The 15,669-nt window shown below is 56.3% G+C and overlaps 1 protein-coding gene and 1 long non-coding RNA gene across 2 annotated transcripts; one reads left to right on the top strand and one right to left on the bottom strand.

Annotated features, from left to right (window-relative positions):
- Window positions 1-2,944: 2,944 nt before the first annotated feature.
- LOC128626438 (uncharacterized) lies at window positions 2,945-5,342 on the bottom strand. The gene is made up of 3 exons (XR_008390412.1): window positions 5,261-5,342; window positions 4,911-5,105; window positions 2,945-3,949 (listed from the first exon to the last, which is right to left on the bottom strand). It is a non-coding gene; the product is annotated as an uncharacterized LOC128626438 (long non-coding RNA).
- Window positions 5,343-10,561: 5,219 nt separating this feature from the next.
- MEX3B (mex-3 RNA binding family member B) lies at window positions 10,562-14,709 on the top strand. Its single transcript, XM_037164227.2, has 2 exons — window positions 10,562-11,152; window positions 11,957-14,709. The coding sequence occupies exons 1-2, from the start codon at window positions 10,882-10,884 to the stop codon at window positions 13,402-13,404; spliced, it is 1,719 nt and encodes a 572-aa protein (XP_037020122.1). The 5' UTR covers window positions 10,562-10,881; the 3' UTR covers window positions 13,405-14,709.
- Window positions 14,710-15,669: the final 960 nt, after the last annotated feature.

Here is a 15,669-nt window from a genome sequence, read left to right as displayed (position 1 = left end):
ACTGTAGCTTTGGGCTTTGGAGTAACCAGTTCCCTCTGGGGCCCCTCTCCCTGACTGGGAGGTGGATACACAAAGGCCCTCTGGCCGGCCCACCCGTTACCTCCTGGGGAGCTGCAGCCCAGCCCCCAGTGGGGGAGGCAGGGGGAAGGGGAGATGGCTGTGTGAGCAGACGGCCCCCAGGGGCTCTGCTGGCAGCTTCCAGTGAAGAAACACCACTGATGGGTGTTATTTAAAAGCTAGAGTTTGTTGGTATTATTATTTTTTTCGTTATTGTTGTTCAGTTACAGTTGTCCGCATTTACCCCCCACCCCAGCCAAACCCACCTCCCTCCCTTGCTTCCACCTCTCCCCCCGCCCGTGGTTCTGTCCGTGTGTCCTGTGTAGTTGTTCCTGAAAACCCTTCCCCGTTATCCCCTCCCACCTCCTCTCTGGTTACTGTCAGGTTGTTCTTCATTTCAATGTCTCTGCTTTTATTTTGCTTGCTTTTTTCTTTTGGTGATTAAGTTCCTGTTAAAGGTGAGATCATAATGGTGTTTTTCCCCTCACCGCCTGGCTTATTTCACTCAGCACAATGCTCTCCAGTTCCGTCCAAGCTAGAGTTTTTCCATTCAGCGAAAAGGGCCATCTTTGGGGAAACCGGCCGGTTATGTCCCACCGTGGGGCTGTTCCCCCTGGGAGGAAGAAGTTAGTGGGTGAGAATGTGTCAGGACCAGGCAGGGCGGTGGGCTTCCCCTGGCACTGCCAGGCTGTGGGCGGAAGGGGAGGCTGCGGGGTGGCCGCGACTGAATACTCTGCTAACCTGCTTTTTAATTTGGGCTTCGTATGCCCAATAACAAAGCTATTACGGCGTGAGAGTTCCTTAAATTGAAAGTGGGGAAACAGATTTAAAACATTTTTTTTCCTCCAAAATCATCTATAGTAAGCATTATTCATTTTATAATCAGAAAAAAACCCAGTATTTTTTTTGTGAAAACACATCTGGATGTGTTAAGACAGTGGGAGGGAGGGGCTGGCCGACCTGCCACGGCAGCCGAGTTGGCCCTGTTCCGCCTGCCACACCTGGCCTGTGCCCAGCAATGCACAAGTGACAGAAGACAGTGTGGCTGGTTGGGTTGGTGTGTGATTGTGCACAGGGACTTCACCTGCAGATCCCTCCTGCCACAGTGTGTCCCTGGGCTCTCCAGCCTCATCATGGCCCACGGACCTCCAGCTCTGAGCTCAGCCACAGTGAAGGAAGGGGTTGGTCTCGGTCGTCCGCGCTTCCTACAAGCAACGTCCCCTGCAAGGACCCCTCCCCTCCCTTCTCCTTCCCTCTGCAGCCCCCTCTGCACCCCTGCAGTCAGACTGACACATCACCTTTCCAGTCTCAGTTCAGGCTGGCCCTCCGAGGACATACATCTTGGTGGTGGAGGCTGCTGTTGTAACAATTGGTTGATTGTATTAAAGGTGTGTGGTGTGTATGCCTGTCCCGACCCGTCACACGAGTTGGCGCTTCATGAGCAGCTCAGTGTACCAGGCACCGTGCGAGCCCTGGACAGACAGTCCCGCTGAACCACTGCAGCGACCCTACCAGGTGGCTCTTAGCTCTTCCCCCCGTGTCACAGCTCAGGGGACTGAGGCTCAGAGCATCGTGACCTGCCTGTGTCTCGCAGCAAGTAGCACAACCACGTTCTTCCTCCTCCTAAGTTTGGGCTCTCACCTTCCATGAGAGCAAATTTGGGGCAGTGGCCGCCTCTCCCATTTGTTGTACCTGCGGTGCCTGGCCTAGGGGAGGCGCTCTGCCGCTGACGTTGACGGCGGACCCCACTCACGCAGGTAGTTCCGGCTGGGGCCGCCTTCCGAGAGCACCCGCCACACCGGCCTGCTCCCCGGAACCGGAACAGGACGGCAGGGGGCTGGGGGCGCTGCTTCAAGCCCTGTCTGTTGTGGATGGTTTAAAATGCACCCCAAAGGCCGAGGGTTTAACATAATGACGACTCTGTTTGAGACCTTCATCTTTTTTATGCCGACCCTCACTGACGGTAGATTTGATAAAAATACTGCTTCAGTGCTGAATTTACCGAGGTTGGTAACTGTAGTTCGGGTTTGCAAGGACAAATGAGTGCCGTTCTCAGGAAGTGCAGGTGAGGAAGGTGGGGGAAGGGGTCACGTACACGCGGACTCCCAGAGGTTCCAAAAATGTGTGTGTGGTGAGGGCCGATGCACCAGCGTCCACGTCCAGGAAGGGAGAGATACAGCCGTCGTGATGCATGACAACCGTGGGCAAGGAACACACGTGGTCTGTGTACTGTTCTTGTTTTTGCAACTTCTGTGTAAGTTCGGAGTTATGTCCAAATGAAAAGCTGACCTTGGAAGAAAGGAACACCCCCAGAGAAGCAGGCCTCGTGAATGCGTTCTCTGCCCCAGCGGGGTGGGGGGTGGGGGGTGCTGCGGAGGCTGGCGACTGACTGCCCGCCCGCCCGCCGAATGAGGGAGTTCCCTCAGACGCACTTGTCCTGGCTGGTTTTCTCTCCCTGTTTGTGCATCCTGAGTGTGCTCAGAGTTCAGCTGGCCCCGGTCTGTGTGAGGCGGTTGGGTTTCCTCGCAGATGTGACGCTTCGGGGGGCAGGCACACGTGGTGTCGAGGCCCTGGCGCAGATGCGGCTCCCGGGGGAACAGTGGGGCCTACAGTGGGGCCTCCCCGCCCCGGGTCACAGGGCCGTGTGGACAGAAGCATCTGTGTGACTGTAGACTGCCCCCTGCGAAGGGGGATGGTCACTGCTCTCGCCGGGCCTGCCATCTGCCGAGGGCTTTCTCCGCTGCCACACCGTGCTCCCTCCAGTCCCGGCCCCCTCACCCCCACACCCGCGACTCCACATGACGACGCATCCATCGCGTGAGGTTGCTCCCAGGGTGCCAGAGCCTGCCGGGTTTTTTTGTTTTTTTAAGGATTTTATTTACTCATTGTTAGAAGGGAGGAGAAAAAGAGTGAGAGAAACATCAGTGTGTGGTTGCCTCTCACACACCCCCTACTGGGGGCCTGGCTTGCAGCCCTGGCCTGTGCCCTGACTGGGAATTGAACCGGTGGCCCTTTGGTTTGCAGGCCCAGCACTCAGTCTACTGAGCCACACCAGCCACAGCTACGTGTAGCATTTTATTTAGGTCTCATGCCACCTCCGTGAGCACAGTGCTGTGAATACCCCTGTCTTCCAGAGGTGGAGACTGAGGCACGGAGACTCGGCAGTGCGTGAGCTAGGAGAAAGTAGGGCGGGGGTTCCCCACCCACAGTGCAGCCTTGCAGGGGAGGTGAAGTGAGATCACCGAGGATGTCAACCTCAGGAAGGGGGCGCCCACCGGGGACCCTGACTCTTGGCTGAGGGGTGCAAGGGGAGAGCGATCAGTCTGAATTCTGGACTCCATCTAGGAGGTTTCAGTGGGGAGGAGGCATGTGCTCGGAGCCCACAGTTTACGGAAGGAAAGTGATTTTAACCAGCGGAGTCGGGGGAGCTGGCCTCTGCGGAGCCCTCTGCAGATGCGAGTGCCCGTTTAAGATGGCAGCCCTCTGGGGGAGCCCTGCCGCCGTCTCATTTCACAGACAAAGCCACAGAATCACTCATGGGAGGTCAGGCACGCCCAGCGCAGCAGCCAAACCCACGAGTGTACCAAGCGCCTCAGGGTAACGTGGTAACGACCTGATGAGGGTGAGGTCGGGGAGAGTGAGCAGTGACAGCGATGGTGCTGGTGCTGGCGGTGAAGTCCTGGAGCCCCAGAAGCTTCACGAGCTGCCTCTCCTCTGCCTTGGCCTTGAGCGAGCTGGCCACCTCCTGAGTGCTCACTGCCTGCTCGCCGGCCTGTCAGAGGTTCATCAAAAGTTGCAGCTGGACAGGATGGAAACTGCTCCGCAGACGAGATTGTCGCCCTTCCTCTGCCACATTCTCATCCTTTCCTTCTGTTCCGTATTTTCCCAAATCCTGCACACACACACAAAAGAAGACGACAACAAAGACCACCCATCTGTGTTAGTTTGTAAATGACTTAGGGGACCCTGTGTCCTTGGGGGCACAGTGGAGAGGGGACCGAAGGCGGGGCCCAGCAGTGGGGCTGGACAGCTCAGCTGCTGGAGCCAGGCAGGCCGGTCCCTAGTGCGGCCTCCTGCACTGTCTGGCCGCAGGGGACACTCTGGGGACAGGCCCGCAACCCACCCCAGGGAGGCCCACTTCCCCTGGGGCACCCCCCAAAGCTGAAAAAAAGGGAAAGTGCTGGAAAACCCTGGCATGCGTACTCAAATGCAATCCCTAAAATAAGGTGTTCCTCTACAGGAGATAAACAAAAGTGTTAAAGAGCTGTCACATCCAGTCCAGGACAGGACAGGAGAACAGGGGAAGGTTCAGTTGCTTTTGCCTCTCAAGCAGCATTTGCCTGATCGACCCCTGAGTCTGTGGGAGGGAGATCATTTTCCCTTTCGCAAGGTAAATCTCGTGGGGATTTATTTACTCCCTGTGGGAAACCATGCAAACTGTTAGTGAAGAGACAGAAGATGAGCACGTGACCAGAAACCCTGGTCGCCAGCGTGAATGGCGCAGGCAGGTCTTCCTGCTGGGCTTCCCCCACGCAGTGCAAAGCCTTCCCTGCCCGAGTCCAGGTGGAGAACACAAGTGACTGCACAGAAGTCCCATCACACGGGCTGCGGTTGTTGAGAGCTGGGGCCTCCACCCTGTCCGAGGCCTGCTCCGGACCCCTGGGTCACCTGGAGCAGGGTGATTGGAAGGAAAGTTACGGGAGGCCTGGCGTCACCCACGCCATCGCCCTGCCTCTACCCAGGGACATCAGGAGGGGAGGCCGGTCTCTCACAAGGGCTTGGAGGTCCCTTCCCACCTGCCTTCCTCGTTTCTGTGAGAATTTGGTACCAGGGACTCAAGTAAAAAAACCCACCTTCTGTCCTCGGACAGTTGGCTTTGTAACACTGCGGGAGTTTGCGCCTCTGACACTGTTGGGCCGGTTTCACTCGCGTCTCAGGGTGAATCTAATGCAATTAGCTTAAATCATTGCAGGAAGCATCCCCGGCTCTGGTTGGCTGCATGGTGTGCATCCATTTCGGAGGTTTGTGAAACCATGTAAGGCCCCTGGCTTTAAGGAAAAACAGATTTGCATTCCTCCCTGTCTCAGCAGGAAACCACGAATCAAAGGCAACCAGCACATCCACACACGCTCACCAGTCCGTGCACGCGCCCCAGTTTGTAATTATAGGCTCATGGGGGTGTGAGCGACGCCAGTCTCATTACCTTGCGAACTCCCCAGCAGCATTCCCCTTGACCTCCAGGCCGGGCGGGGCCTGGCACACAGGGCACTCTCTCCCTGTTTGTGTAACCGGGCGGGGGGAGGAGGGGCGGAGTGGGAGGAAGGAAATGGGAGGAAGTCGCCAGGGAGAAACGTTACAAGAACGCCTTATGACCCTCCCGTCCAGTAGTACATTGGTTTACTCAAAATCTTTTCCCATTTATAAAGTGGAGCTAACAACAGTGCTTATCATGATTGCTATTCTATAGCTCAAATCAGCGTTTTATGCTTCTTAAGTGGTTCTGCGTGTCAGACCAGAGAGGCCCTGCCCTGGGCCCCATCATTCTGAGGGTCCCCCTCTTGCTGTCCCCTAGGCTGAAGCCACAGCTGGACTTCCCTACCCAGGAGGCCCCGGTGCCTCGGCGTCTGCGAGGGCCCCTCCCTGGATAGTCCATCTACTGTGTGTGTACCTCATGGTGCCAGGTGTGCCCCAGGCAGTGACTGCTCCGGGGGGCAGGGTGCAGGTGGAGCTGGGTGTCTACAAACACGTTTGAGGTGCCCTTGCAGTGGTGGGAGCTGGAGGTGGTGGTGGGGGACGGTAAGGGTGGGGGTCCTGGGTCATGGCCAAGGCCACCTCTCCCCATACGACCGGGGTCCAGGGCAGAGCCCCAAGGTGTATTCTAACCTTGGCCTTCCGGGTCACTGGGGAAGACTGCTTGTCCAGGTAGGAGGTTAGGACACCGTTTACTCAACTGTCGGTCACTTGATTCATGACTCTGAATTATTTAGATGTGTGGTACGTGACCACACATTAGGGACACAGTGTGTGTTTGTATAATTGTAAAGTCCAACTGGTATGATGATTATGAGAGAGAAATGTTTGATTTATTTAGGTCCTTTGCCATTCTCCAGTCCGGTCACGGTGTTGGTGTTTTTGCTCTTGAGCCGTGGGACTTCCTGGTATGTCTCGGATGTTAATTTCTTACCCAACACATGGTTTTCGAATATTTTGTTCCACTCCGTGGGCTGCCTTTTCATTCTCTGGGCGGAAGCCCTCAGTTTCAGGTGGTCCCACTGGTTCCTGTCTGCTTTTGCTGAGTGTGCGTTTGGGGTCCCATCTGTGATTTCATTGCCAAGAGCAGAATTTTTAAATGGGCAAATGCGTGGAGTAGACACTTCTCCAAAGAAGACGCACGAATGGACAGGAGTTGTATGAAGAGATGCTCCCTCAGCGTCACTAACGGTCAGGTACGTGCACGTCAGAAGCACAGTGAAATCTCACTGCACACGCGTTGGGTGAGTGTCACAGAAGGACACTCCACTGAAGTGTTGGCAGGTGTGTGGAGCAATTGGAACCCTTGTCCGTGCTCTGCTGGTGGAAATGTTGAAAGGTGCAGCCGCTGTGGAAAAAGACTGTGGGGTTTTCTCAAAAAATCAGAAAATGGAACCACCGTGTGGTCACGCTCACGAGGAGCTCTCCGCACTCCCGTTGTCCCCGGCAGCATCGCTGACAAGGGCTGAGATCCAGAAACAGCCCCAGATGTCCACAGACAGGTGAATGGATGAAGGAGACGTGTTGTATGGACAACATGGAATATTACTCAGCCTTAAAAAAGGAAGCCCTGACATTTTTGACAATACGGATGAACCCAGAGGACACTGAGCTGAGTGAAACTGCAGAAGAACAAACACTGCACGACCCTCCCTTGTATCAGAAATCTAAACCAGGCCCACCTGCGGGGCAGAGGCTAGGACAGCGGTTACCAGGGACTGGGGGGTTGGGGAGGAAAGGGGGAACTTGTTGTGCAGTTGGTGTGAAGTTTCAGGCACACAAAGCCAACACGTTCAGGTCTCTGCTGGGTGACCGATGAGTGACAAGACTGCATTGCGCCCTTAAAACTCAGTGAGCATCGAGTTACTACTGCTAATATTTCCGCCTCTGGGAGACGCTCCTAGGACCCTAGGGTCTGGGCAAGCACCCTTGGTGCGGAACGGGGCTGGGCCACAGCCAAGGGCTGCCGCCTTGCTCCGTTCTCTGTCAGTGCTTCCCTCTGTGCTTGTGACGAGGTAGGTGGTAGGTGCCTCATGATGTTCAAGGGGTTGACCAGGAGGGTACAGACTTATTTTGCAAGAGAACTTCTTTTCCCCAGCTCCTTAATTTGTAAAAAGTAAGCAAGATGTGTGCAAAACGGCTTGAGGCCTCTGGAAGCTAGTGCAAGGTGGTGTCATTAATCTTAGCTGTTTTTGCATGACTTTTTTTTACCTTTTCTTATTTTATGGCAACTGAAGTTCTCAATTACCAGACCGTACTCTGCAAGCTTCTCTCACATGCTAATAAAAAATATATATGGCCATATTGGGGCCGTCCTGGGGGAACACGTCCTGTATCAGGAAAAGTAGTTAAGCTCTGGGGTCTTTAAGGAGCCTGGGAAAGTCCAACCACAAACTGGGGTTGGGTGTATTATCCATTTAAAAACAGAACTGGGCTTCACAAGTTCGATGATGCCTTTTGTCTCTTTAAAGCCATGCATGGAGAATCAAAATGTCCAGATTGTTAGTTTCACAGTCAAATCCATGCATCAGTCAGTACTGCACACGAGTGAAGAAGAAATGATTATGGGCAAAGCACTGACACACACACACTCACAGGGGACACTGGACAAGGACGGGACCCAGGTCTGTCAGAGCCACAGCTGCCCCCTCCACAGTCCTCCCTCCCCCTCCGGACTCTCAGAACCGCTTCACTTGGTGGGCATCTGCAGGAAGCCCTGCTGACCTCCGCATAGCTTTTCCTGAAGCATTCTGGTCTGTGGAGGGTGACCTGGGCCAGGTGAATGTCCTGGGCACCTCAGGGTTGGCAGCTCTCTGGGAATTCCTGGGGTCCGAGTTTCTGAGTTAGCCCCGGTGAAATCTTACCACTGCAGGGAGGAGTGGGGGGCAGGACGGCAGCACAAGCAACCTTGGGGTGGGGTGAGGGGGGAGACCTTCATTTGCTAAGGAAGGCCGTCACTGCATCATGACCTATGAAGAGGGAACCGTCAGCTGGTTCAGGCGGGAGGCTTATCAGATTTCTAGAAATAGGCCAGAAAGGGACCAGGTGGGTGGGCAAGATGCAAAGGCTGAGGCCTTTGGGGAGTATTTCCCGTCTGCCTTGGTGCTTACAGGCCCCGCGGGAGTGGAGGGAGAGGGGGGCTGAAAGCTGGGCCTTCCCCAGCCAGGGCGTCCCGGGTGCCTCCCACTCCACAGGAATCCTCAAGGGCACCCCCTCATTCTCAGATTAGCTGGACTTGAGTCCGTAGACCGGGTCAAAAAGATACGAAGGCTGTGCTGGAGATCTAGGTGGCGACTCTCTGGAACGGATTAACACCCCCCGCCCCCCCCCCCCCCCCCACACACAAGCATTCCTTTTAAAGAAAAAGCACACCAGTCTCCTGGAAGGTGACATAAGCATCCTGAGGAAATAGCTACGGTAAGTGGCTCCTGAGCTGCATTTCCCTAAGGGAATAATCAGCACCTCTTCCCCAAGACAGCTCCAGGTGAGCACGTGAGGAAGAGAACACCTTTGTTTTCGCCAAAATAAAGGCGTTGGCATAACTGTCCACCGATGACAAAGCACGCTCTCATTTATTGTCGCTCGCGATTCTCGATCGAGAGGTGTGATTTCCCCTGGGGGCGCTTGCTCACTCCTCCAGTAGTCCAGCAGGGCTCACTTGGGGCTCTGGAGCCCTATGATTGCCCTGCGGCACAAGCGGTCTTATGAGTAAGCTCATCGCTGTCGCGGCCACATGGCCTCATTGTCTTTAGTAGGTGCCTGGCTGCTCGGATGTTAGCCATCTCGGTGAACCGCACCCCGGCCGCTCTGCGGAACGTCCCCAGACCGGGCGCAGGGGGCGCAGCGAGCTCGGTGGCGCCAGAACAAAGGAGCGGATCCCGCGCGGGCTCCAGAGGGCATACGTCGGCCAGCGTGGATGGGGACCCAGCAGGGAGGGGGCTCAGTGGCACCCCGCAGGCAGAGTCCCGGCCCCAGCCCGCCCCTCAAAGCCTCCTCCTCCTCCTCCTCCTCCTCCTCCTCGCTGTCTCTAGGAGCGGCCCACCGGACATCCGGTAGAGGGCGCAGCTAGCTGTCTCTCTCTACTTGTCCCGTTGCACCCTGAGCCGCCACCCCCCACCCGAGAAGTGCACAAAGCGGTGAGCAGCGAGCTCACACCTCCCGTCCTGGCGGGGCCACCGGTAGGGCTAGTGCGCTCTGCCGGGCCCCGCCTTAAAGAACCCCACCATTCCTCGTGATCATTGCGCATGCCCGACCGACCGTGGGGCGGGGTGGGACGGAAGACCAGGCGCGCACCCTGCGTCTCCGGCTGGCGCTATGGCCGGCGTTCCCTTGGTGGCGGCGTTCGTGCGCGCCTCAGTCACCCGGGGTTCTGGCCGTTGCGTGGAGCTGGTGCAGGACCTAGGCATGGTGCCTTCCAGAGGCTGCCGGAGGCTAGGCTGGCCAAGCCCTGGCTGCAGCCGGGTTCTGGCTTTCTGATCCACAATTTCAGAGCCAGCTGGGGGAAGTGCTGCCCAAGAATACCGAATTGCGGGCGCGTGCGCGCGAGTTGTGATGCGGCCGAGAGTGTGCCTTTGTGTTTTATGCGCTCCCGCGCAGGTGGGCAGCCCACACCCAGAGAGACACTTTGCCCGTGTGCACCAGCACCTCGAGTCCTGCTTTCCATGTTCAAGGGGTCGGAACCACCTTTTGGGGCACACGACAGGCCTTTCTAGCACCTCTGGTTCTAGAGGTGGTTTATTTGGACGACACTAACGGGACTTTCTAAGGATCTCTGTCTTAGAGCCGGGCATCAGAGTTGCACGCGTTTTCTTTTCTCGGTCAGGAGAAAGAGGAGACCTGGGGACAGTGGCTGTCCCTGGCTGATAGGTACATGCAAGTGTCCCGAGGCTGCGGGTCTCGCATGAGACAACAAAGAAAGGCGTTAGCGGCAGCGGGGGCGGGGCGCGGCCGGCCGGAGGACGCCCGGGCTGCGGTGAGCAAGGGTTGGGGGCGCTCGCGCTCCGCTAGCTCAGTGCGCGGCCTCCGCCCGCCCCCAGCCCTGCGCGCGCCAATCGCCTCCCCCAGCGATAGTGTCAGTAGCATTGTAGTGTCAGCTCCCGCCGGTGACGTTGCGCCTCCCTCGTCCCCCTCCATAGCCGTCTGGCTGCAGAGGTTCAGTCAAGAGGCGGGGAGCAGAGAAGGAAAGAGCGCTGATTGAGGGCGGGAGGGAGGGAGTGGAGGAGCCGGGGAGGGGCTCCTTAAAGAAACGCTGCTGTCGCTCGCCTGCTCGCTTCTCTCTCGGCATTGTGGCCAGCCAGCCGGGCAATCGGGGGGCGCGCGCGGCTGCCACTCGAGTTCTGCCCCCACCCCACCCTCCAGCAGACCTGGGGTGGGGACCCAGGCGGGGGCTCCCGCAGCCACTGCCCGTCGCAAACCGCACGGAGCGACCCACTCCTTCCGGTGCTAAGAAAGGAGCCACGGAACCCTCTGCAGCCGCCCGGCCTCCCCGCCCCTGACCGCTCGCTTCCCGGCTGCCTTTGTGGCTGAAGCTTCTGAACCGAGGGCCGGCGGGGGCGCGGCGTGCACGGCAGAACGATGCCCAGCTCGTTGTTTGCAGACCTGGAGCGCAACGGCAGCGGAGGGGGAGGCGGCGGCGGGGTTGGAGGCGGTGGTGGCGGCGGCGGAGAAACCCTGGACGACCAAAGAGCCCTGCAGCTCGCTCTGGACCAGCTCTCCCTCCTGGGGCTGGACAGTGATGAGGGCGCCTCTTTGTACGACACTGAACCGCGCAAGAAGAGCGTGAACATGACCGAGTGCGTGCCAGTGCCCAGTTCGGAACATGTTGCCGAGATCGTGGGGCGGCAAGGTGGGTCCGGCAAGGATGGGGAGCTGGAGCGAAATGGGTGTCCGGCCACCGCCCCGCGGGGAGGGCGCGAAAGGGATCGGGAGCCGGGAGCTTTGGGGAGGGAGGAAGAGCCGCGCGAAGGGCTGGCGCCCCAGACAAAGAAAGTGCAGGCAGGCTGCTTCCCAGACCCACGCTGCAGCCACGGCGGGATGCGCTTCTCCTGCAGAAACCACTGCCCTCTTCCCTGGCGCCCCCCACCCAACACACCCCAGGAAATATCATTTAAATAGAAGATGCTTGGGGGAGGGGGCCTTTGATCGGTCCACTGGGAGGGGGGAGGAGGAGGAATGAGCATCGGATGGAGGAGGATTCTGGATTTCTGCAAGCATAATGGAGCCCAGAGGAGGAACAATGGGTCCCGGGACGGCCCCCCTTCTCGGCGGTCCCCCAGCACTGGGGGATTGCAGCTCCAACTGCCTTCCCAGAACCCCTTCGCCGCGTCTTCAGGGCTGACGGCGCGTCCCGCTGGATTTTAGAAGCGTCTTCCCAAGCTGACTTTTTCTGGGATTCTGGGGCTTGGCGCCGGCCGACTGCAGTCACCAGGGAAGGGCTGGGTAGCACGGGTGCCGTTGCTCGAGCACTTCGCGGTGGAACCTGCTTCCCTCCCGGCCGGGGCCAGGGTGGGAGTCGCCCCCCTTCCGACCCTCGAGTGTCCTGCCATTCAGCTGCCTTGGACACGGGCTGTCCCAAATCTACTCGCTTATACCGGGGGTAATGGGTGTGTCTCTCTCTCTCTCCCCCACTCCCCGGTATCCTGGCTCCTAGGTTGTAAAATTAAAGCGCTGCGAGCGAAGACCAACACTTACATCAAGACCCCGGTTCGCGGGGAGGAGCCTGTCTTTGTTGTGACGGGCAGGAAGGAGGATGTGGCCATGGCCCGTAGGGAGATTATCTCTGCTGCCGAGCACTTCTCCATGATCCGCGCCTCGCGGAATAAGAACACGGCGCTCAACGGCGCCGTGCCGGGCCCACCCAACCTGCCCGGGCAGACCACCATCCAGGTACGGGTGCCCTACCGCGTGGTGGGACTCGTGGTGGGGCCCAAAGGCGCCACGATCAAGCGCATCCAACAGCAGACGCACACGTACATCGTGACGCCCAGCCGCGACAAGGAGCCCGTGTTCGAGGTGACCGGCATGCCTGAGAATGTGGACCGTGCCCGGGAGGAGATCGAGGCACACATCGCCCTGCGCACGGGCGGCATCATTGAGCTCACCGACGAGAACGACTTCCATGCTAACGGCACCGATGTGGGCTTCGATCTGCTTCATGGGTCCGGCGGGTCCGGCCCAGGCAGCCTATGGAGCAAGCCTACCCCCAGCATCACGCCCACCCCGGGCCGCAAGCCCTTCTCCAGCTACCGCAACGACAGCTCCAGCTCTCTGGGCAGCGCCTCCACCGACTCATACTTCGGCGGGGGTACCGGCGGCAGTGCAGCGGCCACCCCGCGCTTGGCTGACTACAGCCCCCCAAGCCCTGCACTCAGCTTTGCCCACAACGGGAACAACAACAATGGCAATGGATACGCTTACACGGCCGGGGAGGCTTCTGTGCCTTCCCCTGACGGCTGTCCGGAGCTCCAGCCAACCTTCGACCCGGCTCCCGCCCCCCCGCCTGGGGCTCCCCTTCTCTGGGCCCAGTTCGAGCGGTCCCCGGGAGGCGGACCTGCAGCTCCCGTGTCCTCTTCCTGCTCTTCCTCTGCATCTTCATCAGCTTCGTCCTCTTCCGTGGTCTTTCCCGGGGGCGGCGCCAGCGCGCCTTCCAACGCCAACCTGGGGCTGTTGGTGCACCGCCGGCTGCACCCGGGCACCAGCTGCCCACGCTTGTCCCCACCCTTGCACATGGCCCCAGGCACGGGCGAGCACCACCTGGCTCGCAGGGTGCGCAGCGACCCTGGCGGAGGGGGCCTGGCCTATGCGGCCTACGCCAACGGAATAGGGGCGCAGCTGCCTGGCCTGCAGCCCTCCGACACGTCCGGCTCCTCCTCGTCGTCCAGCTCTTCTTCCAGCTCCTCTTCCTCCTCCTCCGGATTGCGGCGCAAGGGCAGCCGCGACTGCTCTGTGTGCTTCGAGAGCGAGGTGATCGCCGCACTGGTGCCCTGTGGTCATAACCTGTTCTGCATGGAGTGCGCTAACCGCATCTGTGAGAAGAGCGAGCCCGAGTGTCCGGTCTGCCACACCGCGGTCACTCAGGCCATCCGCATCTTCTCCTGAGGGCGGCGTGTGTCTGCGCGCCCCATGCTAGGAAGGGGGACCCTTCCCCGCTCCCTCACCCCCCAGGGCCCGCTGGCCTCCGTGGTGCGCGACCTGATCCTCACCTAGACCCGCACTCTTGAGACCCTAGAGGATCTTGGGAAGCTGCAGTATCCTCTCAGTTTTAAAACGGAACGTTGAAACAAAGGATCTTGCCTGGATAACTGCCTCAAGAGCCCTGTAGCCCGGGAAGCCTCCGAACCACCTGAAATGCATGCTTTATAAATAATAGGAACGGCGACCTTCTAGTAACGATAGTTTTTACACTGTACTTAATAGGAAGCTTCCGAAAGAAGAAAACCCCACAAGTTTTCCATTTCCTGAAAAGTAGGAGAGCGATGGACAGCGATGATTATGAAGAGGAGAACGTAGTGCTATGGGACTTGTGGGCTGCTTCAGCGTGTCCCTCCCCTCCGTGGCTGGGTTTTTCCGGATGCTTCTAGAACACAGCGGGGCCTTCCTGGCCATCCGTGGGAGGGCCCGGAGCTCCCGAGAAACCAGCACGCCGCAGCTTTATTAAAAGTTAGAGAAACTGTAACCTATCTCTTATATATTAAAAACGTTTAAAAGTTTTAAAAGAGAAATTTCATTAATACAGATTGAAGTATTTTATTCTTTTTTGACTTGAAAAATTATATTTCATATTGCAAAGATGTTTACAAGTATTTTAATTTAAGTTCAGTGAACTTTTTTGTAGCTGGGTTAAATCTTTTTTATTTTAGTATGGCCTTAACGGCAAAGAACACTGTATTATTTTAATAATCACACAATTGTGACGGAATTACAAACCATAAAAATGTGTCACGTTTTGAACAGTATTCTGTTGGGATGGAGATTTTATAGGTTCAGACCAATCTTCTAGATCCTCTTCACCCAGCATATTTTCTATTCAGTGATATAAAGCATATTTTATTCTATATTATTACAAGAAAAAAAAAAGGAAATGTATAAACACGTCAGAAGGGACCGTGGATGCTTTCTAACATTTGTATAAATAGAATTCAGTGCAAGTTACAAAGGTTCTGTTGCACCACTATTAGAGGTTTTAGTATTTCTATTTTAATACGTTTGTTTACCACTTGTTTATGTATATGTAGGTGGCGTTACTTGAGCTTAAATGTACTTTACTGAGCAAAGTTTAAAAAAAACAAAGTATATTTTATTTTATGATAAAGGGCCTTTAACCTCATGGTCAAATACTAATATTATATTTGCTGAGACGAGATTTGAAATTGTATCAAGAGTTTTATTTTTCTGACATTTAAAGTTCTACATAATAAAGGTAAAACTTAAGTAATGGTGCTACTTCATTTTTTAAGTATTTCTATATAAATAAAATATTGAAGAAAACCTATATGGAGTGGTGATTTGATTGTTTGTTTGTTTTTTTAAGCCTCTTGGTATGCCTGTACAAGGAATAACTTACGGGACAAGTTGAAATATCTTAACTTCCGGGCAAATTGCGTCAGTAATTTTATCAATAGAATGGACTTTCCAGAAAGGGGGCGGAGCTGTGTGTGGTTGGACGAATGCGCCATGGTGGTGGCAGTGTTTTTACAAGTTTAGAGTTTCTACCTAATCAGGGCTGGCTGCGTGAGACGGAGCGTGCCTAGGGGCCCATGATGACTTTTAGGAGCCCAGAAAAACGTTGCATTTCCCTTAAAAATTAAAAAACCCCGGAGGAAATGTTTTCATTGCTAGGCCTACACAAACCTACTAAAATTTGCCTGAAACGTGAAGGAAATAAAATATTGAAAGTATCTAAAGTTACATGAGGAAAATAAATCTTAAATGTTATTATAGAGGAAGGAAAGGAGTCCAGGTCAGCCAAAGCGCCTGGGATTGGGCAGAGTCGGGATCCTGCCCAGCCTGGGCCTTGGAGCACAGGGGGCTGAAGGGCTGTGTGTGTTGTGAGTTCCCATGAAGGGTCCCTCCCTTGGGGAACGGCTCCAGCGAGGGATGACAGGTTCTCCTGGCGCGGAGTACCGAGCTGGATTTGAGCACTGTCTTAATAGGCTTCTGCTGGTCGGGCTTGCTAATTGGTGTTGACAGGCTGCCGGTGTTAACCGTTTGTTGCTCGAGAGCAGTTTTTGTGGGCGTTTGGCAGGCTACACCTGCTCCCTGCCTGCGGGGCTTTCTTTTATCAAGCCGCAGAAGCCTCCTGCTTTCCCCGGGTTTGAACCTCTTTGCCTCCTGGAAAGCGCTCCGGAATGGACAGACCACGGC

This window comes from Artibeus jamaicensis, unplaced genomic scaffold (genome assembly GCF_021234435.1).
Source record: "Artibeus jamaicensis isolate MK-2021 breed Jamaican fruit bat unplaced genomic scaffold, CSHL_Jam_final scaffold_612, whole genome shotgun sequence".
In the NCBI taxonomy this organism is placed as follows: domain Eukaryota; kingdom Metazoa; phylum Chordata; class Mammalia; order Chiroptera; family Phyllostomidae; genus Artibeus; species Artibeus jamaicensis.
The sequence above is the reverse complement of the archived record's forward strand: the minus strand, read 5'-3'. Positions and strand labels throughout refer to the sequence as shown.